We start from the raw sequence: 26,579 nt of genomic DNA on the forward strand, positions 1-26,579 counted from the left end.
TCATCCTGGAATGCTTTTTAAACAGTTTTGAAGGATTTTACATGGATGCTGGACACTATTTGATGCTTTTCAGTCACTATCTAGTCTCAGCCATTACAAATGTATTGAATTATTTTTTACATTAAAATGCGTAATTTACTGTAGGTATAATTCCAAATAATTGGGCCATTTTTTCCCAGTCATCTCAATGGCTAAATGTGTCCCAATTTAATTGAATGCAGTACACAAATTATATTTAGAAATGATTAATATTTACCCACAAAATTATTTTAAAATATTTTAGCTTAGGCACATCATTTACATTATTATTTTTTTTTTTTTATCCTTTAAAACAATTTCATTCAAGCATGCCCAAACTTTTGACTGCTAGTGCAACTAACAATACACTTCATGCCAGTTTATGTGTGTTTACACAGGCTTACCCTATTGCAGACTGTATTATCACACCATGCGTTTTTTTATTAAGCTTAATAATTTTGTGTTTACTGTATCTACACTTGCACAATGTCATGTGGAGAAATCCTCCAAGGAGATTTTGTAGCAGAGGCATGCGGTCACACAGGGACACATGACATTCTTAGAATAATTATAGTCAGTCTGTATACTGAGCTATCAGTTACGAGCCAACACCGTTGTGAAACCACATCACCAAATTGCCGGTAAGAATGCACTCATTAAATTACAGGTCTCTGTGCATTCTGTACTAAGGTTTCTCAAACCATTGACGGAAACGTAGCTGTCTGCATAACAGTCTTCAGTGTGTTTGCGTATTGTTCAGATTATTATTCTTTTTAAATCTTGAAATGTTACATTTTGTGCCTTTAGAATCTCTGCACAAAATTGTAAAAGTAATGATGCTTCCTGAACACATTACCTTTCTGTAATTGGTCAATAAGACAGATTGCCACACCTCCAAATTCACACCATTGGTTGAGCCAAATTGAGAGTCACAGGCTTCATTCGAAATCAGATGCTTCTTTACTATTTTGTAGGCAAAAAACTGTATCTGAAAATAGTATGTCTGAATTTACAGTATACATTAAGGATGCGAGAGAATAGACAACTTGTCGATTAAATGCAAGTTTACAATGGAAATACTAGTCGACTTATTAAAATGTATAAGTAAAAAAAAAACAAAAAACATTATTTTGCAAAGTGGATATCTGGATCAGAAAACAAATTTATTTAATTTCACCTCAGACATTGCATTCCTGCGTAGTCTTCGTGTCACTCTCCACAGGCTTAGAGAAATATTCGCTAGGAAGAAGAAGAGCAAGGTGTGGAAGTGTGTTTACCGTTTTAAAGGGGGAAACATTATGAATGAAGGGGAACTGACTGCTAACATTTTTTCATGTTATAGCCATAAAGTTTCTAATAAAATAGTGTTTATTTGCGTAGCGCTGGGGTAATATGGTGACCACTGTCTTTCCGCTTGTCCAAAAGCGCCACCTACTGGCAGAGAGTAAATTTACTTTTTCATTCATCCCGTCTGCTGCTTTTGTTCTGTAAATTATAATGGTTTGATTAAAAGATAAGAACAGTTCGGATAGTAAGGTATCTGCAATTGTTTGACTGTTTGATTCATTGTTTAAGTATTTCAAATGGATGACATACACTCAATGTTCTTGACTGTCTTCTGAGGGTTTCTTACTTTTAGCTTAGTTGACTTGTCAGTTACAAAATGTCTATTTAAACCTCAATTAAATTAGTTGTAGCACACATCCGTAGTGTTCATAAAACAGTAGTTAAAAAAGTAGCAAGGTGACTTACTACTTCCGTCGAGATCCTGAAGTGCACATATATATATATATATATATACATTACTTTGATTACTTATTCAAAAGAAGTACCTACTCACAGAGTATGTGATATAGGATGCAGTCGGATGCATATTGTTGTCTCTGCATGGGGAAAAATATATTAACATATAAAGGGTTTACATTTAGTTTAAAAATGTTGCTTATAGCTTGTACACTCCATAAAAAGGTGAAATAACAACGGGAATCTTTTGGTTCTTTTGATTCGTAAAGCTTCATGAGTTTTGACACTTGAGGTTTCTTTGATTTTCAGAAGATTCCAGGACACAATGACACGCTATATATTGAATTTCCTATATGTGCAAATTATTTTTACATTATGAGAGCCATTTGGTCATATTTAATTATATTTTATGATCCCAAGTCTTATAAAGTCAGTGTCAGCAGATGTGCTGAGATTCCACGCGTCTTGCCAGCTGTTTCCACCCACTACTTCCTGTCTCCAGCAAACCAGGGGCATTCATGAGTAGGAACCATTGGAGCGTCATGTTAATCCCTTGTTCCTCTGTGTTAAACCACCAGCACAAATTGTCTGGAAACAGTGTTTAGGGAAGTGAGCTGTCTAGATTGCTGATGCCTCACAGTGTAGCGTTGCCAAATTTCCCAGCAGGGCACTGATCTTCATTCTGAGAAGATTCAAATTAAACAAAATACTAGTATGCCGAAATCATTATCGCTTATACTACCATCTTTAAATGTCCCCTGAATTATAAGCTCAAAGTGCTCAGTCTTGCTTTGACAGTGAGTAAAGCCCTTTAATGTTTTTGTGTTTGCACAGGGAAGAGCTTCACCCTGACGATTACAGTATTCACAAACCCACCGCAAGTGGCCACTTACCACAGAGCCATTAAGGTCACGGTGGACGGACCGCGGGAGCCCAGGAGTGAGTATACCTTATATTACATACTGCTGTGACTAACCACATCCATGAGGCCTGTCATCACGTTCACCTCTCTGTTGGGCCGCAATCGCACCTCATCAAAGGCTTGCGGTCGTTCGGTGCATGTGCTAGTGATTGATTTATTTATTTTTTGATTTCTGCCTCAATCTGATGTCATGAAATCATTGCCCGAAGTAATTCTTTCTGGGTTGGCAGATTGATGACTTTGAACAGATTGGAGGTTTTGGGATTGCTGTTACCATATAGAAGTATAAGTATAGCAGTAATTTTTCAGTTTTATGTTTAAAAATATGGATAAAAGTTCCACAATCCCTTCCATGGCTTATGTGGAATTCATTGGATATATATACTATAATTTTCAAGTGAAATGGGATATTCAGTGGAATCATTGAATATTTTTGGAAAGTTGTGAACTTGTATGTGACGAGAGGGGAAAAACTTGATGTAGCATGTGCTCTCCAATTCATGAACGAATCACTGGTTCCTTTCCTTTTTAATTAATTAATCAGTTGAATCATTTGCTGAATGATTCTTAATCAAACACTGGAGTCATCAGACTGAATCATTCAGATGACTCCTTTCCTCACTGAATCGTTTGTCTGATTCGCTCACTGAACTGCAGGTTATCGTGTCCTGTATAAAGTCGAGAGCCATTAATGTGATGTGACTTAAGGCAGCATTAAAATCTAAATTGACCATATTTTACAGGTATTAATATTTTTTTTATATGAATGATTAATCCGTGTGTGTAATTCCAATAGTTCTTTAAATACAGTATTAAAGATTAAATATTTATTAAAGACAATATTTAATATTATTTAAACGTTTTTGATTCTTATTAATATTTAAATAAGTAATAGGTAAATTAGTAATAGTAGTAGTATAAATAATTTTAGTAGTATAAGATAAATAATAAAGAATTAATAAATGTTTGGATTTTTCTAAATATTTTATATAGTGTTTTATTCAATGAAACTTTTCTCATAATATTCCAACTAAATGTGTAATATGTCAAAAATGAATGTTTTATAATAATAATAGTATTATTATTACTTTTTTTAATATGTAAAAAATTTATTAAATTGTACTTTTTCCATTTTTATATGATGTACATAAATATATATATGTATATGTATATATAATAATATTATTATTATTATTATTAATTTATTTTTTTATATAAAATTCCATTACTTAGGAGTGGCCCACTGCGAAAACAAAATCCTGCTTTGAGTTGTGCACAACACCATGAATGTGCACTGACAAAATAAATAGAGTTCATTATGATTTCAGTTTAACTATAGAGAACTGACACTTTTCCAGGATGTTTCATGGTAGCCGGCTGGTCTGTCAGTGTTATCTTTACAAGCTGTCTGTCTGGGCATTAGCTTAGTGTCTACACAGAGGTTCTACAGCGGTAACATTGTGCTTGCATCAGCTTGTTTTAATGGCACTTATAAAAGAGTGAAAAAATCTACTACATCTCTCAGTGCCAACCTGGTCTGGCGAGCAGCTGTTTTACTTTATTATGAAAAAATATATACTTTCGTCTTGGCGTAGAAATCAAGCCTATCACATCCCTAACAACATTTCTGCCTCTCTTATTCTCTCTGACTTTCAGACCATTCTCAATGAACACATATGGTACTAGTATTTAGAGGCACTTAGACACAACGGCTGTATATGGTCTTGATTTTTGATTGTATTACAATGGCCTCTAGCCACTACAGGCCTCGTCTTTGATGTTGAAGACTTCCTCTATTCTTGCCTTATCTATAAGTGAGGTTTTGAAAGGCTTGCAGGCCGTGTTATTGTGCGTAGGAACAGATGAAAGGGTCTACGTACCGGAGGTCTTTTATGGACGGCTTTTTTCGAACTGCTAATTTGATATTGTAAAGCTCCTGTCTCAGCTGTGTCTTAAACATTCTTCTGCTTTTAATACACTGTCAGATTGCAATTAAGAATGCCACATCTGTGATACACCAAATGATTATTGCATATATTGTGTAATATTGGTTGAGTATTGGTGTAGTATTTTTAAAAAGAAGAAAATGTATTCAGTTTGCAATTAAAATTTTTCAAATACTGTGCTGTATTACCACCACACGACGTCATCTTGTTGAAGGTAATTTCAGAATGTGATGTCCATTTATCATTAAAAATATTTGAATATGCACTATATTAAATAGGCAATTTGTATTATTTTCATTGAAAATTTTGTAATGTTTTCTATTATTAATTAATGTTTCATTTAATATTTAAGCATTAAATCATATTGAAATAATAATTATTAATTATTATTAATTGTGCACAACTAGATCATTAATATGCACAAAATACATTTATTTTGACTTCAAGTTGTTTATAAAATATTGTTATTATTAATCCAGCAGTTAAAAGTCATCACACTGGAAAGTTCAAGTGCAATGCATTGTGGGATTCAGTATTAAATGCAGTGCGTTATGGCTGTAGACTGAAATTGCATACTAACATACAACCTACTATTACTTTTGCTGCAATATATATATATATATATATATATATATATATATAACTACTCTATAGTTGGTAATATTTTTAATTTTTACATTTATATTTTCCAGTTTCATTATAAATTGTAATTTTTTTTTTTAAGAATATCAAAATATTTCCTATAGTTTGTAGTACTTAAAGTTTAATTTAAATAAAATGAGAAATGATGCCTTGGCAGCTAGTGTAAATAAATACGTTTTAATCAAATTTAATGTTTATTTTAATGAACCATAAATAACTTTATGAATACCTACTACATTTACAAGAAAAGTAAATAGGTACTGTGTGAAATATTGTGTCCCATAATGCAGTGATCTTGACCTTCCCTTTCCAGCCACAATTGTTAACATAACTGCTAACTGGACGCCACTTTCCTGAACATGCAACATGATGGGGACCTGATGTGACCACATGAGAACAATGTAGCGGTGAAGTGAAGTTTTGTACGTTCTTTTCTCAAATATACAGTAATAGGTAATATGAAAGTCTTGAAGCAACTACAGGAACATTCATTCTGAACGCCAATGGCAGTTAAAACAAGTCTCAAAGCATGGCATCAATTAAGCAAAGACCGGGGAGAAATAAATAAATCCAAAAATAAATGAACCTGGTCAAACCTCACCTACGCTCGGAGCACATGCAGATGTCCATGCGTTTGCTGACACTGATCGTTATGGGACTAATCACTGGTGCCCTCTTTATAATTTCACATTTTTCTCCATGATTTTATCGAAGAATGCCTTATTTACAATTCTGCCTCATTAGACCTCAAATTGGTGTTAATGAGCAAGTAATTAGGAAAGAGGCCCATCTTGCACGTTCAGACAATGCCTACAGTGTGCTGTCAGCCAAACACCTGAGGGAACATCTCTATGCGTTTATATATTTTGAGAATCATAGAAATAAGTGTAATGTGTTTTTGCACATAAAATTCTGAGTATTTCAGTCAAAATATCCTCATTATGTCCAGTACAGGGGGCTGTAATGTTCATTTGGGTGGTGTTTTTTCTCGTCTACCACACAGGCCTCATTCTGAGGCTGATATCCAGTACAGGAAGTGTATTAATGTGTTTGTGTATTTAATAGATCTTGATGGGTGCCATATGAACTGTGAATCAATAGGGCCAGGAAAGCACTAGTCTTTGAATGTGACAGACGTCTCTCAGTGAGTTTCTTCTTGATTGGCTCACACGTGGCTCGTTCTGGTAGCCAGAAGTGCTCAGCAAGTCCACACACCTGTTTTTTATTGAAGTTGTATCATAACAGTGCAGCACTGCTGTCTTAACATTTGAATTGAATTATAGAGAGGGTTTTTCGTGTGTAAAGGTTATTGCAAGAAAGTAAGTCATGGATATGCTGTAGCTAGTTGTTGCTAAATGGCTGCAATTCTATAAGCTGCATTACTAAAAATAAAATATTTGGGGCAGTTTAAGATATTGTAGATTTAGTCCGAGAGCTCTCAGTCCCTCCATTGATGCTGTGTGTTTGGTATACTGTCCATGTCCAGAAAGGTAAGAAAAACATCATCAAAGTAGTCCATGCGACATCAGAGGGTCAGTTAGAATTTTTTGAAGCATCGTAAATACATTTTGGTCCAAAAAGAGCAAAAACTACAACTTTATTCAGCATTGTCTTCTTTTCCGTGTCTGTTGTGAAAGAGTTAAAAAAAAAAAGCAGTTTGTAAGATCCGGTTCGCGAACGAATCATTCGATGTTACCGGATCTTTTTGAACCAGTTCACCAAATCGAACTGAATCGTTTTAAACAGTTCGCGTTTCCAATAAGCATTAATCCACAAATGACTTGAGCTGTTAACTTTTTTAATGTGGCTGACACTCTCTCTGAGTTCAAACAAACCAATATCCCGGAGTAATTCATTTACTCAAACAGCACACTGACTGAACTGATGTGAAGAGAGAACTGAAGATGAACACCGAGTCGTATTTATTTGTGCTGTTGCTTTTAGAGCCTATTATTTTTATTAGAAAGTATAGTTTTTCCATAAACATAGCACATACAGAACTGTACCGAAACTGTGACTCTAAAACAAACGGAACCATGAAAAAGTTGAACCATGGCACTCCTATTAATTACATAAATAATTTACCTTTTAATATCATACTAAAATGTAGAGCATATGTCCATTTCTCATAAACGCATGAAACATTTAATTTAAAAAAATGCAATAATATTCTTAATGCCACTCTTCATAAAAAGTAAAAATTTCAGCATGTCTTCCTCATACAGATGACGAAAAAAAGGAATCACGTCATGTGACTTAAGACTAGCATTTTGTTGGCTCCTTTAATCTGTGCAGTATTAATTCTAACAGTTTAGTGTTAGTGGTAAGAAAATGAAATAAATGATCTGTAATGATTTAATAATGAGGTTTTTTTGTTTTTTGTTTTTTTTTTAAGATGCCTGCTTGCAGTTTGCTGCTGCTTCCATGAAGAGTGTGTGTGTCTATGTGTGTGTGTCTGAGCCTTAATAGCACTCATTAAGCGTCATTTGATCTAATAGTCGGGGTGGGGTTGGTTAAACTAACATACGGGGGCCCTGTGTAATTATGAATTCAGTGGTAGACTGTCACCCTGCTTAACACCTTTAGGAAGCGCTCTATGCAACTTTGTCTCTCCGAAGCTCAATCACAGCAGTCGAACGGCACGACCGTTAGAAGTCGCAAAGACCACAAGTACTGTAAATCTGCTCAAAATCCCCTTTCAAGCAGATTTGCTTGAAGCAAAAATCTAAATCTGACACGAGTCTCATTGTTTTGACAATCTCACACATCAACAAGTTTAAAGGGGATGATAATTTAGCCCTAGCAATAACAGCGGCTGATATTACAGTAAAAAAAAAAATGGCAGCTTTGGCGCGTCGTAGGGTACTCCTTTCAAAGCAGACCACACAAGACTGATAGACATTGTTTAAGCTTACAATGAATGAAGTAAAAAGAAGTGGGTTTCGCTTAGCAGAGGCGTCACTTTGGGGCGAGTTAAGTTTACAATGGGAACTGCTCACATAAAACCAACCAAAACAAGAGCAGAGAAGGAGAGAAAACCAGAACCGCAGGCTCGATCCGTTCAGGCTGCGTGTGAAGGTGCCAACCGCCGAGGTCGTGGACTCAGGCTGTGTGTGTTTGCGTCTGGCTTGGATAGTTGCTGCATACATTGGTGCTGCATCATTAGAAGTTGAGGAATACTGATGGCGCCCGGTTTCGAGTCACACTGCATTCATATCCGCATGGAGGTGATGAAGAAGTGTGCCTGCGGTTTGAAAAGGGCCGAGGGCCTTTTGCGTTTGTGTGTGTGTGTCTCTGTGCCCCTTCTTTGCTTGGCTTGCCTCCTAAATGCTGAAATGTAAAGACCACACAGACACCTGGCAGTACTCCACAACAGCCTGGCTTTTTCCTCCCACTTTCCTTTTTTCTCCTTCCCCCTCTCCCTCTTTCTCTCTGATTTTCTTTTCCAGTTTATTCCGTTCTTCCTCTGACTTTCTCAAAAACCCCGTTGATGATGGCCGGTGATGAATTTCCATAATTTCCGGGCTGCCGTATATGCTTTGCCCGGACGTCTATTCGATGTGAAAGATCTGCAAGATGTCTCTAAAATATTCCCTGTCAGATGTTAGAATGACATTCAGCAGATGTTTCTGTGACATTTACGGTAGGCTCACCCACAGGTAGTTATGTCATATACCAATGTCTGTTTGAGGTGAAATGCCATTATTGATGGAGACAGATAGTGAAGATATTTTGGGTTATATTAGCTTTCTCTAAAATGTGCATTCTATTGAAATATTGCAGTTGACACGGAAAGCACTTGTTAAAGGGTTAGTTCACCCAAAAATTTGAATTTGCCCATAATTGACTCATCTTAGGCATCATAGGTCTATATGACTTTCTTCTTTCAGACGAATCCATTCGGCGTTATATTAAAAAATCTTTTTAAGCTGTTTCATGGCAGTCAGTGTTGCAGTGCTTCAGTCCAAGAGAAGTGAAATAAAAAGTGCCCATCCATAGAAAAAAGTGTCTCACATGGCTCCAGTGGGTGAACAAAGGTCTCCTGTAGCGAATCAATGCTTTTTTGTAAGAAAAATATCCATATTCAAAACATAATGAGAAAGAAGCATTGACAAAGAACCCTTTAATGAGAAAGAAGCATTTCCACAGGAAGGGTTTTACAGCTTTGATTACTTGCTGTATTTTTATGTTACTGCTTTTAATTATTTTTATCATAAAGACATTACCGTTCAAAATTTGGAATAATTAAAGGGATAGTTGACTCAAAAATTACTCAACCTCCAAACCCATAAGACCTTCATTCATCTTTAGAACACAAATCCAGATATTTTTCATGCATTCCGAGAGCTCTCTGACCAGACAGCAAGGATCCTAACAGGATCAAAGCTCAGAAACGTAGTAAGGACATCGTTAAAATAATCCATGTGTCATCAGTGGTTCAACCACTGTGTTTTTTGTGTGCAAAAAAGTAAAATACCATGACTTTATTCAACAATTTGTCTCCTCCATGTCACCCTGTAGCACCATTTTGGAGAGTAACACATACACAACATTTGCAACGTATGTACGTGGATACACTGTTTACATTCAGATCAAAGTGTAAACAACATAAACAGCATATCCACGTGCTGTGCTGCAGACACAGAACAGCATATGTTGTTTACATAGGGCTGGGTAAAAAATATCGATATCATTTTATAGAACGATATCGATTCCAGTGTTGCCAAGTCCACAGAACTGGGCTACTTTAACTCTAGCTGCGGGTTGTTTTTCATATCGGGTTGAAGCAACCCCAATAACGTGATATTTACCCCCTGAAATGCTAATTTTACCTGGGCAACCCACCAAAAAGACGTGTATTTTATCCCCCAGAATGCAATTTTTATAATAGACGGTCATTTTGTGAAATATATAATTACAATTAATTAACATTACCAATTAACATATTTCAAATGATTTCTAAAGGATCGTGTGACACTGAAGCCACAGTTGCACAGACACTAAGTGTGGCTTCAATTCAGCAGTTCCTGTGTTTATTTCTCATCGCAATCAGAATTCCTTATTGGACCGTTAATGTTTATTTAGATCTCCTTACACAAACAGCTTCTCATGCTGTGTGTCGAATATTCCAAAAAACCTCAGATCATATATTTCACACTCGTTAATTTATTTTCACCCATTGTTTACCATACAGTCTAACCCCATCATCAAAGGAAGCCTGAAAACAGGAATTACTTCATTATAATTATCTTTGCTCTGTGATTCTCAACCTGAGATAAGATCTGTGTCAGCTGGAGGCTTTTCCACATCCCACAAGGCCATTTAAACATCTGGAATGAATGTGTTAGCGCTTCCGCTCTGTGATTGGACATGGAAGTGCTAGCTATCAAAAATCTCACTCCACTGGCTGGGGGATGACAGGAATTTTTGGGACTTTCCCTCCAGCAGTGATTTCATCTGGTTTCCTGGCTCTCTTAAATACCTATCCGCATACAGATGATGTCCCTGTGCTCATTCCTTTACTCTCTGTCACTAAGATAGTTTAAGACCCTTAAAGTCATGAAGCCTGCATTTCAGCAGGGGTACAGTATCTTCTAAAAAAATTTGGGTTGCATGGATGTCTGTGGTCCAACCCACTTATATTTCACTTATCATGAATTTAATTAAAACGGCAATAAAACTACTAAATACAAATATCATTTACTATCTGTAAGTCTTAAAAAATTTAATCAATTTTTGTGATTACTTTATATATTAAAAAATTATTATTATTTTATCTAAAGCACTTTGCAATAGCATTGTGTATAAAATGTGCTATATAAATATAAATAAATATACTATATAAATAAACTTCTAAGCCACATTGGAGAAAAAAGATTTTTAATAGGATAGTTCACCCAAAAATTAAAATTGTCACTATTTACTCACTCTCAAGTTGTTCCAAAACTGTATGAATTTATCATCTATCATAATTGTCATAGCTTTCCATCATGCGTAACTATGAATAGTCTTTATATTTAAGTGTTTTCCCCTAGTTTTTATTATTAAAAAAAACTGAGAGTAGACATGGGAATAGGTGGAAGAATCAAATGCAAGAAATATTGCAAATCAAACACAAAACCACTAGGCCACAGCTCCAGCCAACATTTTCTCAAAAGCATACAGAAAAGATATATACATACATCATAATTGTCACAGTGTGAGAGAGACCATTATTTAGCTATTAACTGTATTTGATCAGAGGTTCTTCATTGCCCGGAGGCAACCTGTCGAACTCAACAGTTCAAAGGTGCTTGTGATCTTTCTAACACTCATTCCTGGATTGTATTTTATCCAAACCGTTGAGATTGAACCTAAAACCTTTGTGTTAGCAGCCCAGATTGTTAACCACTTGGCTGCCCTCACCCCCAAGAGATCCTTCTTGGGCGAGCAAATGTAACCAGACACATTATCCAAACTGAGGTGGCTACATATTCCTCACAGACAGAATCAAAAACAAGCCACTTAACATTCCAGAATTCTTGCTGAGAATTCCCATTGATTTGCGAATATATCTCTGGTGTTCCTATTACCTGTATGTGGTCTTATTGTAACTTCTGCTCCAGTGATTCTCAACACCCCCAGAAATATGTAAATATCACCCCATGCAAATCTGTCTTTAGGGAGGCTGGATCAGTACACATGCACATTGAAGACTCTAAATTTACTGGTGATCAGAGTCCGCTGTCTCACTGAGCACAGAACATTGTTTCATATGAATCACCGTGAAATTAAGTCGCACAAAGCACATCTTTGTCCGTTTTATTTCCCCGGCAGGATTTATGTTAGTATCACTGTCTGGATTCAGCTTGTCACCAAAAATTATAGTTTGGCTTTTTATAGTAGATAAATTGGCTTTGTGTGAAAAGGTATGGTTTGCTCAAGCGCTGCACTTCCTAGGAGGTTGAGTTATGCTTGCTTTTAGCTTTTACATATGTCACATTGCTCTCGAGTTCAAAGGTAGACTGCAATGCAACAATGTCCTGAAATTACACTCAGAGGCAAGCTAATGATTTTTCCATTAGCTGTAATGTTTTCATTGTGATGAAATACTATATTATTTTGTCTGTGTCATTTCTCATGCTTCTACAGAAGACATGCACGATATTAAAGATGAAGTGTGTAGTTTCTGAAAGATTTGGTGCACCAAATGGAAATAATGAATCCATGTGTTTAAACTGGTTTCTTAAACACCTTTCTGCCATTGGACGGTAAAATATGCTAGAAAATGTGATTTTCTAGCTTAGTATTTATGTCTTGTTGTCTAAATATCGAAACATTCTTAAATTAAGATGCATTTACTTGAGTAGCAAAGTTACTTAAAATATTAAAGGAATAGTTCAAAAATTAAATTCTGTGAAAATGTACTCGCTCTCAGTTCATCTGTGATCTAGATGAGTTTGTTTCTTCATGGGAACAGATTTGGAGAAATTAAGCATTACATCACTTACTCATCAGTGGATCCTCTGTAGTGAATGGGTGCCGTCAGTGTCCGAACAGCTGATAAAAAACTTCACAATAATCCACATGACTTCAGGCCATAAGTTAACGTCTGTTTTCTGAAAATCTATCAAATTAAGTGAGTTTATATATGTAACAATGTTCGTAAGTTGGGAAGAAAGCGGCGGGAACCGGCGGACATTTAAATAAAACTTTAATAATAAAATAAACACAAAACAGAGCGACAGCCCCTCACGGACGAGTGGTCCAGGTGTCGTTCATTCTCATTAACTCCACCGGCCTCACTCTCGTCACAATATATAAACAACAGCAACAAAAAAGATTGGTCAGTGGATTACACAGTTAAAAAAAAAATCTTGTTTTTTGCATGAAAGTTTTCAACATGTTTAGGTAATTCCAGTATTTATTTATTTTTTTATGAAAATTGTAATTTGTTGTTTCAAACCTGTATGAATTTCCATTGTTGAACACAAAAGAAGATATTTTTAAGAATGTTGGTAACCAAACAGTTGACGGACGCCATTGACTTCCATAGTTTTTCCATATCATATATCAATTCAATGGCTACCGTAAATGGTTCAGGAACCCATGTTATTCACTTACCTTTTTTGTGTTTACAAAAAAAAAGAATTTCATACAGGTGTGGAACAACTTGAGGGTTAATTTTTGGGTGATCTATCACTTTAAGTAAGTGTCTTGACATAAAAATGTTTATAAATGTGTAATGAAAAACAAGACAAAAATACTAAGTACTACTTTTTTTCTTTTCTTTTTTCTTTTTGTGAAGAATTGAGAGTGAAATAACCTCAAACTCTAACTGAAATAACTCACTGCAGACACTAAACGTTAAGAGAAATCACATAATCACAGATTTGTAAAGGTGCTGACAGATAAGCTCAGATTTTTAGGGGAGGCTGAGATGAACGATTCCTTCTCTAAATAGAGTCTTGCAGCACCTATGATTTACTTAAAGCTGTCTTTACATATTAAGATACTAAAAAATGACACCTTAAATACTGATTCATACAGTAGTTCATATTCTAGACATTCTAAAGTGCTTTAACGATTTGATTAAGAAACTTTTCTGAGAGTCTGCTGCTTCTCTTTGTTCTTCTGGCTCAGGCCGGTTAGTCAAGATATAGAGGTAACGTGTTCTGTCTGTGCCAATTGGAGCGCTGCCAACTCCAGCGGGAGTTTTTCTCTTTCTCCTGTTTGATATTTACTTTACAGCCTTCACAGAAAAAAACACTGCAGTCTGAGGGAGACACTGGGCCATTTTAATGTGGAAAAAGGGGCTAGTTGTGTATTGGGCCGCACTGCTGTCTTATCCCTCCTCTAATTTACCGAGAATAGACTTGAGGCTATGGACTCTTAAACGCTCTTGTTATAGCGTTCCAGAAAGGTGCTGGCCAGTGTCATCATGCGTCCTACACAGAGGAGGCACATGCGGTCTTGTATTATATGGGTTTGGTCTTGTCTGGGAAGGTTGAGTGTTCAGTGTGTGCCAACAAAATGTTATTATATGCCAAACATAGCACTTCATTGTCAAAGCCAAATCCCCACCCTGATGGGACAGATTAATAGATATTTTAAGGATATAGAATATGTAATATTTAAAACTTTTTTTGTGGAAATGAAATTAGATTCGGTTTGATTCCATATGGCAAAGTCACAGTAGATTGTGGCTTGAAAGACTCAAATGTCATGGGGCATAATGAAAGCCCTTATAAAGAGGGGAAATGGAACACCTGTCTCATAGTCAAACCTATGCCATACATACACATCATAGACTGGCTAACATTTTCATGCTAGGAGATACAATCAATTTTTAAAACCCACTATATACCTTTTACAGAAAATTATGTGTTTTAATATATGTGTGTTGGGGGGGTTATGTTACAGTATAAAAATTATATATAATCTTAGGCCGATGGATGGATATATATACTTTCTAAGAATATAAGTTCTGTATTAATATTTGGACATTTAACACTTACATAATATATTACAATTATTGTTGACCATGGATACATTTAGGGTGCAAATGTGGTATGATGTAGTAATATTGAATTACTCCGGGATATGCTTCAGAATCCAAACAATCCTAGAAAGAGGACAGAGGGTTTGGGGAATGGATGGATGTGTATCATATTTAACTGTTTAAGTTTTATGTATTTGGCACACATTTACCTCAATCCAGTAGTTTATGAGTCTTTTTGAATGATTCGAAAGAACTGACTCATAAGAATCATTTGCTCATGAATCACACAACATTTTGCTTGTTTTTACATGGAGCCCTTTTTTGAGATTTTTTTTTAATTAAAGGCAGTATATGTTGATTGCAGGGCACAGGCCGAAGTTGGATGACTCGCCGAAGGCTGGACTGTTCTCGGACCGTCTCAGTGAACTGGAGCGCATCCGGCAGACCACCATGCGGGTTACTGTGCCAACACAAACGCCACGGCCCTCGCTTAGCAGTCCCAACTCCTTCACACCTCAGGGGCAGACTCAGATTACAGGTATGGGATTGCATATAGATCAATAGCCTTGCTTATAAGTATTTACAAAGATAGATAGAAAAAAGAGAAGTGGGTTGAAGAATGGATGGATCTTTTAGCCGCCACAACTCCTCACACTCTCTATATACACAATTTTAAAGTAAAGTGAAAAGTGAAGTGAAAGTGACATTCAGCCAAGTATGGTGACCCATACTCAGAATTCATGCTCTGCATTTAACCCATGCGAAATGTACACACACAGAGCAGTGAACACACACACACACACACTGTGAGCACACACCCGGAGCAGTGGGCAGCCATTTATGCTGCAGCACCCGGGGAGCAGTTGGGGGTTCAATGCCATCCTCAAGGGCACCGAAGTCGTGATATTGAAGGTGGAGAGAGAGCTGTTCATGCACTCCCCCCACCTACAATTCCGTCCGGCCCGTGACTCGAACTCACAACCCTTCGATTGGGAGTCCATCGCTCTAACCATTAGGCCTTGACTTCCCAACTTTAGCCTCTTGATGTTGTTGTAATTAATCAGTTTCCCAGGCAATGCTAATTTACTAACATGCATGTTTCTTATGTTCCTGTTTTATTGATATAATCTGCACATTTGCAAATCCACATGAATAAAGTAAATTATCCTTTAAGTCGCCACTAACCTGTCAGTCAGAATTGTTGTTTCTGTTAAGAACAACGATTACGTTTAGTCATCCTCCCAAGCATTTCAGCATATCTGGTGTCTGTCACTGTTACAGTAATGTCTATTCGTCTCAGCAAAAAGTGGTTTATCTGAGCTGAAATCGCACACTGCAACATGATGGACAAGTGGAAACCGAGTGTGGACAGCCTAGGGCAGTGCGTTGTGTCACTGTGAGAGAACAGGATATCACCTGTCCTTAATTACTGCTCTGAGAGCGCATGTCCTGTACTCTGGCTCCTGTTACTGTACCGTGTGCAAGCCAAGTGACTCAATCTGAGAAGGAATGAACCGTATTTTGTTGACTTTAGCGATTATTTGCCTGCTTTAAAACTGATACTTGGCATGACAGAAAGCTTGAATTATGAAGCATGAAATATGTCATCTCAGACAAACATTTGAGAATGCCTTCATTTAAATGCTTTGCTCAAGGGATCACATTGTATTTGCTTACCACACAAAGACTTTATATGAGACATACATATATAAATAGAACAGTTGAATTGTCAGTTTTAATTAAGTTAATGACAGGTTATACTGATTAATTAACATATGTGACCCCGGACCTCAAAACCATAAGTCATAGGTTTTTCGAAATTAGATTTATACATAATTTAACGGCTGAATGAATAAGCTTTCCATTGATGTATGGTTTGTTAGGATAGGACAATATTTGGTATAATATACCAAAATTACGATATAACTATTTGAAATTGTAATATAGTTACAGTAGGAAATTTACAAAATATCTTCATGGAACATGATCTTTACTTAATATCCTAATGATTTTTGGCATAAAAGAAAAGCCTATAATTTTGACCCATATGATGGGTCTAGAGATGCGATGACCCGCGTTTGGCGTGTATGCCCCATAATACTAATCTTGTTGCTCGTTATAATAGCATACGTTTTTTGTAAAGATGCGAATGAAAACAACTCACCTGTCGAGTAAAACACAAGATAGATCAGCAATTCTGATCAGCAATTCTGTCTAGTTGAAGTTTGTCGCGAAGCTCTCTCCGATATTGATCCTCACTCTTTCTCTCTTGTCCCAAACTCTTCTTGGTTCGTTTGGTTGGCCCGTATGCTTACGTTTACAGGAGCTGTCCTTGTCAACAGAACCAGCGGCAGACTGTAAACAGTAATTATGTTCCATAAATAAGTAACACAATCGACGTGGCAAAAAGACGTGGCAGATTCAGACGGGATTAAAATCACCAAGTATGTCTGCGAAACGCAGATTTCTCTAACGACCCCCTGTAAAACTAGTCCCGTCCGAATAGGGCTTAAGTCACACCTGAGTATAAGTCGCATCAGTCCAAAAAGACATCATGACGAGGAAAAAAAACATATATAAGTCACACTGAACTATATTTTGCATTTATTTAGAACCAAGAACCAAGAGTTCACATTACCATCTACAACTGAGAGAGGGCGCTGAGCAGCATAGAGCGCCCTCTCGCAGCTGTAGACGGTAATGTGAACTCTTAGTTCATTTCTCTTGGTTCATGTGAAATTAATTTTGATAAATAAGTCGCACCTGACTATAAAAAGCAGGACCAGCCAAACTATGAAAAAAAGTGTGACTTATAGTCCGGAAAACATGGTATATATATCGCTGCACTGATGCAGACACAATGCTCCTGGAACGCACTGACGGACCGCAACCGCATGAACGCTGGAATCCGTTAACATGTGTGCGTAAAAAAATACGAAACGCATACGCACAGCAGACGGATTATGTATTAAACAGGCGTAAGGTTGTTTGCACCTTGTGCAATGTGAAATTAGTTTACAGCTTTCTCAAGCACTTTGTGATGCATTTTGGAAACAAGAGATGAGCCCCTGGTCTAATGCACCACCTGGCTTGAGAAACCCGTTCTAAAAGACTTACTTTTAGTCATTATTTTATTTGGGTAGCACACATATTCTGAATGCCTTTGGCAGAATTCAAATGTGTGTGTATGTATGTATGTATATACTGTCATATATCATATAGGTTTGAACCAACATGCAAGTAAATGTTGACAGAGTTTGCATCTTTGGGTGGACTATGCCTTTAACTACTTTGCTTTCTTTTCTTTTGTACTTTTAGATCCACGCCAGGCTCAGTCTTCCCCACCTTGGTCATATGACCAGACGTACCCATCTTACCTGAGTCCCATGGCCTCCCCGTCTGTGCACTCCACAACCCCGCTCTCATCCAGCCGGGCCACAGGGCTGCCCTCCATCAGCGATGTGCCCAGACGCCTCCCAGGTAACCTCCAGCCTCAGCCCTACAGCAGGTGCGCCCCCTACCCCTTGCGTCAGACACTGCAGTGGGCAGCGGGGAGGTCACATGTTTTATGGTGGTTTTGCACATTTAGAAAGATGGGGATTTGTGTGAATACTGCAGCTTTGTTTATACAACTTTTGAATGATATTTGAAAATCATAAGGTGAATTTTCTACTGAGAGATATTTACAGTTTTTAAATTAAATCTCAAATCTAATTTTTTAAATAACTTTTTCTCATAAAATGAACTTTACCAAATTTCATCATTTAAATGGCACTGAGTTTGGTGATTGAGCTGAATTTGAACCTCATTTGCAGATAAAGAATCACAGTAACTATTAATGTTATTGTTAAATTAATGTTATATATTCATGCTGCACAACCATTTCAACATTTTTTTTATGTGCCACCAAGCAGAATTGCAAAAAATTTAAATAATAACAAATTTCAAACAGGTTTCTAAAAAACTACCTTTTTTAAAAAGAAAATGCACACTTTAATTTTAACCAGCTTGTTTTTAATTTAAATTCTGCAATAAAAGATAATAGATTATGCTAATGTATTCTATACAAGCTCTTGACAAAAGTGTACAAAAGTGCTCCAAATATTTTTGGGAATTTGCTCCTTATGTGTTGGATGACTGTTCAGTCAGATTTTTTTGGGAGGGCTATTTTCTGAAATGATAATTTTTCTGTAATGGTTTGTCAGTCATATTTAACAAACCATAGCATTACATTTCAGTGTCATAATTCATTAGAAACAGTCTCAAATTTGCTCGATTTTTATTAGCTAATAGTGCTATACATGTAAACGGAGACTGTTTTTAAAATTGGACTGCACCATGCGAGTATTTTTAAAATTCGTGGGGGAGAGAAAAAAAGGTTTCCTTTGCTCCTCTTTCCATGGCTTTGATCCTGCATAGTATATTGTTAATAACAGACCAAGACATAATAACAGGCCAGTGGCGGGCAAATAAAGCCGCTTTATAGCGTTACGCTTCCCAGAGAACCTTTTGGGGTGTGGAAGGCCACTCGGTTGCCCGACTTGCACCCCATAAGCTAATTTGTCCTTGTGTGCCCTGCAACACACCCAGAAATGTCACCTTTAAAGAATAAATGTAGACAGACTAGTTTCCATTTCCAAACACCTGTTTGATTCAGTGCCAAGTAAGTGTTTTCATTCTCTCTCTTTTACTGCCATACTACACCCTCATCCATTCCTGAGAACCAGGAGAGGCTTAAAGTGATTAAACAAGAATCTCCCTCACCTGAGTGCTGGCTGTCAGCTTCTGGACGCCTGCCACCCGCCTGTCGTGTTTAATTAGTTTAGGTATATCATCTTTTCATTTGATCCCAGCGCATGAGCTTTTGTTAATAATAGGTTTTGTGTGAGATAAGGACACAGCTCTTTGATGTCTCCTCCAAATTAACTGTAAGAGTAACAAAGCAAATATGCATTGTTGTTGTCTATTGCAGATACAAAACTCTTCAGAGTATTAGTCTTTGCAACATTTTGTTTTGCGGTAGTGGTAATATACTTCTGTTCTCAAGGGGGCGATAGAGATACCTCAATGTTTGTGCTATTAAACTTGGATTATTGTTATTCAGATCTTGTCAGCTTTAAAGGTAAAATGTGTAATTTATTTCTGTAAGCAAGCAAATTTGCGAAAATAACTTATTCAAACATTTCCGGGGGAAAAATTTATTCTCTTCAAACTGCTCCTCTGCCATAACAGTATTAGACCTGAAAGAGAAAACTATTTGTAAATCACAACTATAGCAGCACTTGACAGAAAAAAACTTTTTGCTCAGTGTTATTTTAGTCTTATGTATTGTCATAGGTTTTCTTTATATTTTGTATTAACTGTTTTGTATTTATATTGTCATTTAGCATGTCCTATTTAATATTTAATTTAAATTTTTAATATAAATGTTTAGTTTAATGTGCTTTGTCATTTATTAGTTTAGTTTAGAAAATATTTCTAAGTAGTTCTAATAATTCTATATAATTAAATATTTATTGTAAACATCTAAATAAATTCTAAATATATAAAAACATTTTTTTTTATATAGTTTTAGCTTTAGCAATACTGGTTGCAATATGAATTATAAGTCTGATTCATTTCCCCCAAAAAAGTGAAATTGAGTTTGAAGCATATGTGTTTATGTACTTGCCTGCCAAATTTAGAAAGTTATAGGTTTAGCTTTAGCATTGTAGCATACAAAAGAGTAAAAACTACTGCACTGTGTTGCATGGTGACATCATTCCTCATGTAGACATGACTTAAACTTCTAAATTAGCCATAATTGTTTGGTTCACCTGCATCAAATCAGTCTTGCCAAATAAATCATTAGTTTTACAGACATAGCATCTGTTCTCAAGACCAGCGCCATCTCGTCTATGGATTTTTGGTGACTAGCAGAGAATGTATGTAAATAACTTTTTTGCTTTTATCATTCAGTCTCTTATTCAGAGCACAGGCACTCTGTATAGCCCGGGGTGAGAGAACCATTATCGTCAGATGCTCAAACCAAAGATTTTAAATATGAGAGAAAAGGGGATGGGTGTGGAGGGAAAGGGAAACTAGCGATAGCGACAAGCTGTGCCTCCACAAATCACCCACATTTAACCATGCCACCCAGTCGGCCCGCAGACATGGTGACAAGAAAGACGCCGTGTGATTTATGAAAACAGCTCCGCGCCAGGGAGGCGAGGCTGTTTCTTTTTGTTCCTCTACCCCTTGGCACTAGCGCTAGCTACAGACCATTAGTGGTTTCTGATTTTTGGAGGGGAATAAAGAATATGTTAAGGACAGAAGGGCAAATGGACAGTTTTTGCCTGGGTTTATAATGCTGAAGATACCAGGAGCCCACAAAAGTGCAGACGTCTGTCTCTCTCACTACAATGCTGCTTTGCGCCCCTCCTAAACGTTTCCAAATGTGTGACCGATTATGCATCCTAGTTGTGTTTTATGTGCGGCAACCAATGCAGATGCACACACACACTTTTGTATGCACAGGAACAATTTAAACATGCACACAGCATACAGAGGCATATAAATACCCCGGAGACACAAATGAACTGAGACATATAACCGCACACATGAATACACATACACATGAACTTGTCTTTGACAAAGAGGAAAAACCACAATGAAGTGAAGCCAACTAATCGATATACTGTCCTCCTCTGCATGTCTCTAAATTAAAGTTAATTGTGTTTTTTTTAATAGTTACATTCTGTAATTTAAATCTGTTTTTCTTTTTTTATTAATTTAGTTTAAAATGCACTGGATTTGTGAAATTTTGATGTTGAAATTTTATATTTTATACATATTTTATAAGAAATTAATACATTTGTTCAGAAAGTATCAAATTAAATTGATCAAAAGTGGCAGTTATACATTTATAATGTTAAAAAATATTTATTTTTTAAATAAATGCTTTTAGTTAGAACTTTTGATCATGTGACACTGAAGACTTGGAGTGATGATGCTAAAAATTCAGCATTGCCACCACAGGAATAAATTACATTTTAAATTATATCCAAATAGAAAACAGTTTAAATTGTAATAAATATATCAGTTTTTATTGTGTTTTTATTAAAAATAATAATAATAAATTTCACATAATAAAAAAATAACTCTTGGGTCGGTTGCATAAACTGCTTATTCTATCTTAAGTTATTCATATTTTTTTTTTCTTCAAGACTGTTCATAACTCTTTAAATGGTTAGTTCACCCAAAAATGATAATTAGCCCATAAATTACTCACCCTCAAGTCATCCTGGGTGTATGACTTTCTTCTTTGAGATGAATCCAGTCAGAGTTATATTAAAACTTTTCTTTGATCTTTCAAGCTGTTTCATGGCACTCAGTGGGTGTTGCATGCATCAGTCCAAAAGAAATTAAATAAAAAGTGCCTAAAAAAGGTCCAGGGGGTAAACAAAGGCCTCCTGTAGCAAATGGCATGGGAGGCGGATGCACTAACAAGGAGGCTAAATGGCTACAGCCACTAGCGCATCTCTTGAGATCAGGGAGTGAGGTTTACCTGCACAGCACTGCTCGCTGGCCTCCGTTACACTCACCCCCCTAAACCTCACTCCCATCCGGGTCATGGCACCAATGTAACCCCTCTCACCCGGGTCTTCTCCGCCGCTCCTTGCACTCGCTCCGAGCGGGGCTCGAACCCGGGTCTCTGGCATGGGAGGCGGACGCACTAACAAGGAGGCTAAATGGCTACAGCCATTACCTGCACAGCACTACTCGCTGGCCTCCGTTACACCAGTGAGTCTCATGAAAACCATTGTTAACAGGAGCAAAGGAAGCAAGTTTCCTTACTTAGCAAAGAAAAACTAGTCTTCTCTTGGCTTATATCGAAATCCTCTGATATTTTTCTTTACAAATCCTCGTTTTGTACTTCTGATTAGTAACTTTTTTTTATTTTGTTTTCTCCACTGCACTTTCGTGTTTGTCACTTCTGAGTGGCGCATGCGCAAAAAAAAACTTCATTTACAACTGTGAGCGCAAGCTAGATTAAAGTGATTATTATGTTTTAAAAATGTATATTTTTCTGACAAAAACTCATCGTTTCGCTACAAAAGGCCGTTGTTTACCCCCTGGAGTCCTGAGAGATACTTTTTTTTTTTTTGTGGATGGGCACCTTTTATTTAACGTCTTTTGGACTAAAGCATGCCACAACTGCTGAGTGCCATGAAACAGCTTGAAAACACAATTTTAACTCCAACTGGATTCGTCTGAGAGAAGAATGTCATATACACATAGGATGACTTGAAGATGAGTAATTTATGGACTAATTTACATTTTTGGGTGAACTAACCCTTTAAATTTAGTAATAAAAGGAAGATTGGCCTAAGTTGAATCCAAAAAGTAAGACTAATTACCACATGATTTCTAGTTGGTCACACTAGTTTTTAAAACTCAGTTTTAACATAGTGGCTTTATTCATGCACTTAGCTAAACAGTGTTGTAGTTAAATGAAGAGCTTGTTGTCATGATTGTTCATTACTGGAATTTCTGTTTTCAGATTCTTCCATACGTCTATAAAAAGTAACCTCAATCTTTGTTTTTTTGTAGGTTCGACAGATTTGAGTCCTTTTCCTGGCCAGTTTGAGCGTCAGTTCCCCACTTTCTCATCACTCACAGAGAGCCGATTTTCCAGTCCCAGAATGCACTACCCGGCCACCTTCACGTACACGCCCACCCCCGTCACCACCGGTATGTCACTTGGCAGTGCTCACTACCACACCTACCTTCCCCCGCCGTACCCCGGCTCTACCCAGAGCCAAAGTGGACCCTTCCAGAGCAGCAGCACACCTTATCTCTACTACGGCGCCTCCTCGGGCTCCTACCAGTTCTCTATGGTTCCCGGAGGAGACCGATCGCCCACTCGGATGATGCCACCTTGTACTAGCGCATCCACAGGAACCAGCCTGGTCAACCCCAACCTCCCGGTCCAGGCCGATGGAGGTGGGGGGGTGGAGGGAGATGGAAGTCATAGCAACTCCCCCACTCTTCTCAATCCTGCTGGTAGAATGGATGAAGGCGTGTGGCGGCCATATTGAACAGACAATTATATAAACATGGAACCTTCAAACAAACAGCATGGTTTTAAAGCACAAACCTTCCTAGGATGCTCATCCTGTCTCGCTGAACTACATTCCCTCGCTAACATAAGTATTTATGAGCCTGTTGAAAGGGAAGTATTTTTTACATTGGACTTTGTTGTTGTAATACATTATTCTGGACCTTTTGACCTCTGGGATTCATTGTCATAGGATGGATTATTTGGAATTGAAGGAATAGAGATGGATCGAGAATTTCATTATCATTATGTTATTATTTACTTGTCTTGGCATGTTTATAATATATCATTTAAAGCACTGAACAACATCTGCATGACAGTTTGTGATCAAATATCTCTTTTTGTGCTTTTTTAACTTAAGCATTTAAGTTATATGTATTTGACAAAAGTAACTTATAAAGCCGTAGATTGATTAATGTATTTGGAACTTGAGTCATAGAGGGAATATTTTTGTAAAGCATCTATGTTCAAGTTAATGCAACTAATTTAGGGTAATTTAAATTTCTGTGCCTTAATTGATCACACAAAGTTGTACGTTTAAGTCAATTGCGTTTCAAACGAAATAGGGTCTCTGTGTCTAAGTACACTACATTTGTAAGCAGTTAATGTTGCTTGATGCTAAGTGCTTTTTCACTGTTTTAAAGCTTTTAACCAAAGAAACAGACACGGATGCTCGAAAGTGTTTGCCAGTGTGCTACATCAAGCTTTCTTTGAGTAGCGTGCATGTGCTGGGATAATTTATTTAGCTTTTATGTTGCTTAATCAAATGCGGCTGGGAAAGGTTTCCAGTGGGGAATATTGAAGGTTCTGGATGTATCGTACACGGATATTGTTTTCCTGATAACTGGAGCAATTCATATCCTCAAAAAAGAGGGGTAATGCACTCAGTTATAGCACTATATTACCCATTGCAACAATGCAGCAGGAGTAAATCCTTTTTTTATTATTATTATTTTAATAGTATGTAAACATTCAAAGTTTGGGACCAGTAATTCTTTTAGGAAATCAATATTCTGCAAAGATGCATTAAATTGAAAAAAAAAATGACAGTAGAGACATTAACATGGATAAAAAATAATAATAATCTATTTTAAACTTAAAGCTGTTGTTTTTTATTCTTCAAAGAATCCTTGAAAGAGAAATCTATCCGTGTCTACAAAAGATATGAAAATGTTTAAAAAATGTCAACTGTTTTCAATCATTATAAATGTTAGAAACATTAATAATAATAAAAATAATAATAATACATTGTGGAGCAGAAAATCAGCATATTCAAATGATTTCTGAAGGATCATGTGACACTGAAGAATGGAAAAATGATTCTGAAAATACAGCTTTGCATCACATAAAGTACATTTTAAAATATGTTCAGAAAGAAAAATATTGTGATATTTCACAACATTACTGTTTTTTCTCTATCTTGACAAAATTATTGCAGCATACATTTTTCTTTTCTTTTTTTTATTCCAAAAATATTTAAAAAAAAATCTTACTGAGCCCAAACTTTTGAACGGTTGTGTAGATACATTTTATTCCATTGATGTGGTGATACATTGTCAGTTATGTTAATGAAAATCTTCATTATCAGCTTTTATCCTTCGTTCACCAGTCATCAACAGATTGATTTACCCAACTGCAGTCGTCTGACAGAGTTATATTTATTGAGTGCCTTACAGTTGGAACTAAACCGACCTCACCAAACAACCGAAAGCTTTCCTTGAAGCAGTGCTTTTTATACGGCTTGTAAAGCCCATATTTAAGCAATTAAATTAAAATAAACCAAAGCTCTTAGTTTGAGTTGGATGTATTTCTGACCTTCTTTACCTTAACATTGGTCCAGTATTGCATTTCTGGCAGGACTAGTCATGGTTCTTTTTGGCTGCTTTTAATCAGGGCCGTTGCTTGTATTCATCACAGGATCCAAGTCAGCATTCCCTGTTATCCCATCCTGACGGCAAAACGGCTTTAAATCAGGACGTCTACCTATAGATCGAAATAGCTGTGAGTGTGTACGAAATGTTTACAACGTTCAGAGACCATGTTGTATATTACAGGAGGTAAATACACCACCCTAGTTTTGTTGAATTATTATCTCATTTCTCCTTTTGTAAATTAGTAGTATTTATCTGACAGGTTAACTTGTAGCAAATTTGTCTGGTTCTTGCATGCTTTATTTCCTTTGCACAACTGTGTTTAAATTATCTCGCTTTTCTTCCCTGTGAAGCCTGTTCTCTTTTATCCACGGATAGAAAAAGGGTTTAAGGGAAATTATCATGACAACAGTGAAAGAAATTGGCTTTTTTGATTGTTGTATGTTGTTATAATAGTTTTCTTTGTAAGAGAAATAAAAAGAAATTTTTGCAATGATCTCGTCCATCTCGAAAATAGTATTCTATCATAGTTTCCTGGCATTACTTTGTTCCTCTTTAAATATATCATCTCCGTCATTAAACTTTCTCCTCTGTCTCTTTTCCCCTGTTTGACTTTGATTAAAAGTCACATTGGGGCTTTAGGGAAGACTAATGGCCAGAAGTCCATGCACCGGGTTGTTCCATTTACATACAGTTTCACTGCCTTATCAATGAACCTTGAAGATACCTGGACGGAGATGAAAGCTGGGAAGCAGCTCAGGGATTGTGCACTACTGTAGAAGAGAACGCACTGACTTGGACTGAAGTCTGGATCAACATTTGCTTTGGATGGTCCTGGAAGCGCACGGCTGGCCTC

General features: G+C 36.7%; 1 protein-coding gene across 2 annotated transcripts in view; it reads left to right on the forward strand.

Moving 5' to 3' along the window:
* LOC113120485 (runt-related transcription factor 2) overlaps positions 1-26,219 on the forward strand; it is a 44,336-nt gene extending 18,117 nt beyond the window's left edge. Inside the window, exons 5-8 of one of the 2 annotated variants that reach the window (XM_026290315.1) lie at positions 2,596-2,700; positions 15,117-15,290; positions 18,071-18,260; positions 23,345-23,526. In XM_026290315.1, coding sequence (XP_026146100.1) covers positions 2,596-2,700; positions 15,117-15,290; positions 18,071-18,260; positions 23,345-23,381 — 506 coding nt within the window. In that variant the 3' untranslated portion in view covers positions 23,382-23,526. Of the gene's footprint in view, positions 1-2,595; positions 2,701-15,116; positions 15,291-18,070; positions 18,261-23,344 lie in introns of both variants that reach the window. The other variant, XM_026290314.1, reaches the window with a different exon arrangement.
* The last annotated feature ends 360 nt before the right edge of the window (positions 26,220-26,579 follow it).

This window comes from Carassius auratus, chromosome 20 (genome assembly GCF_003368295.1).
Source record: "Carassius auratus strain Wakin chromosome 20, ASM336829v1, whole genome shotgun sequence".
NCBI lineage: Eukaryota > Metazoa > Chordata > Actinopteri > Cypriniformes > Cyprinidae > Carassius > Carassius auratus.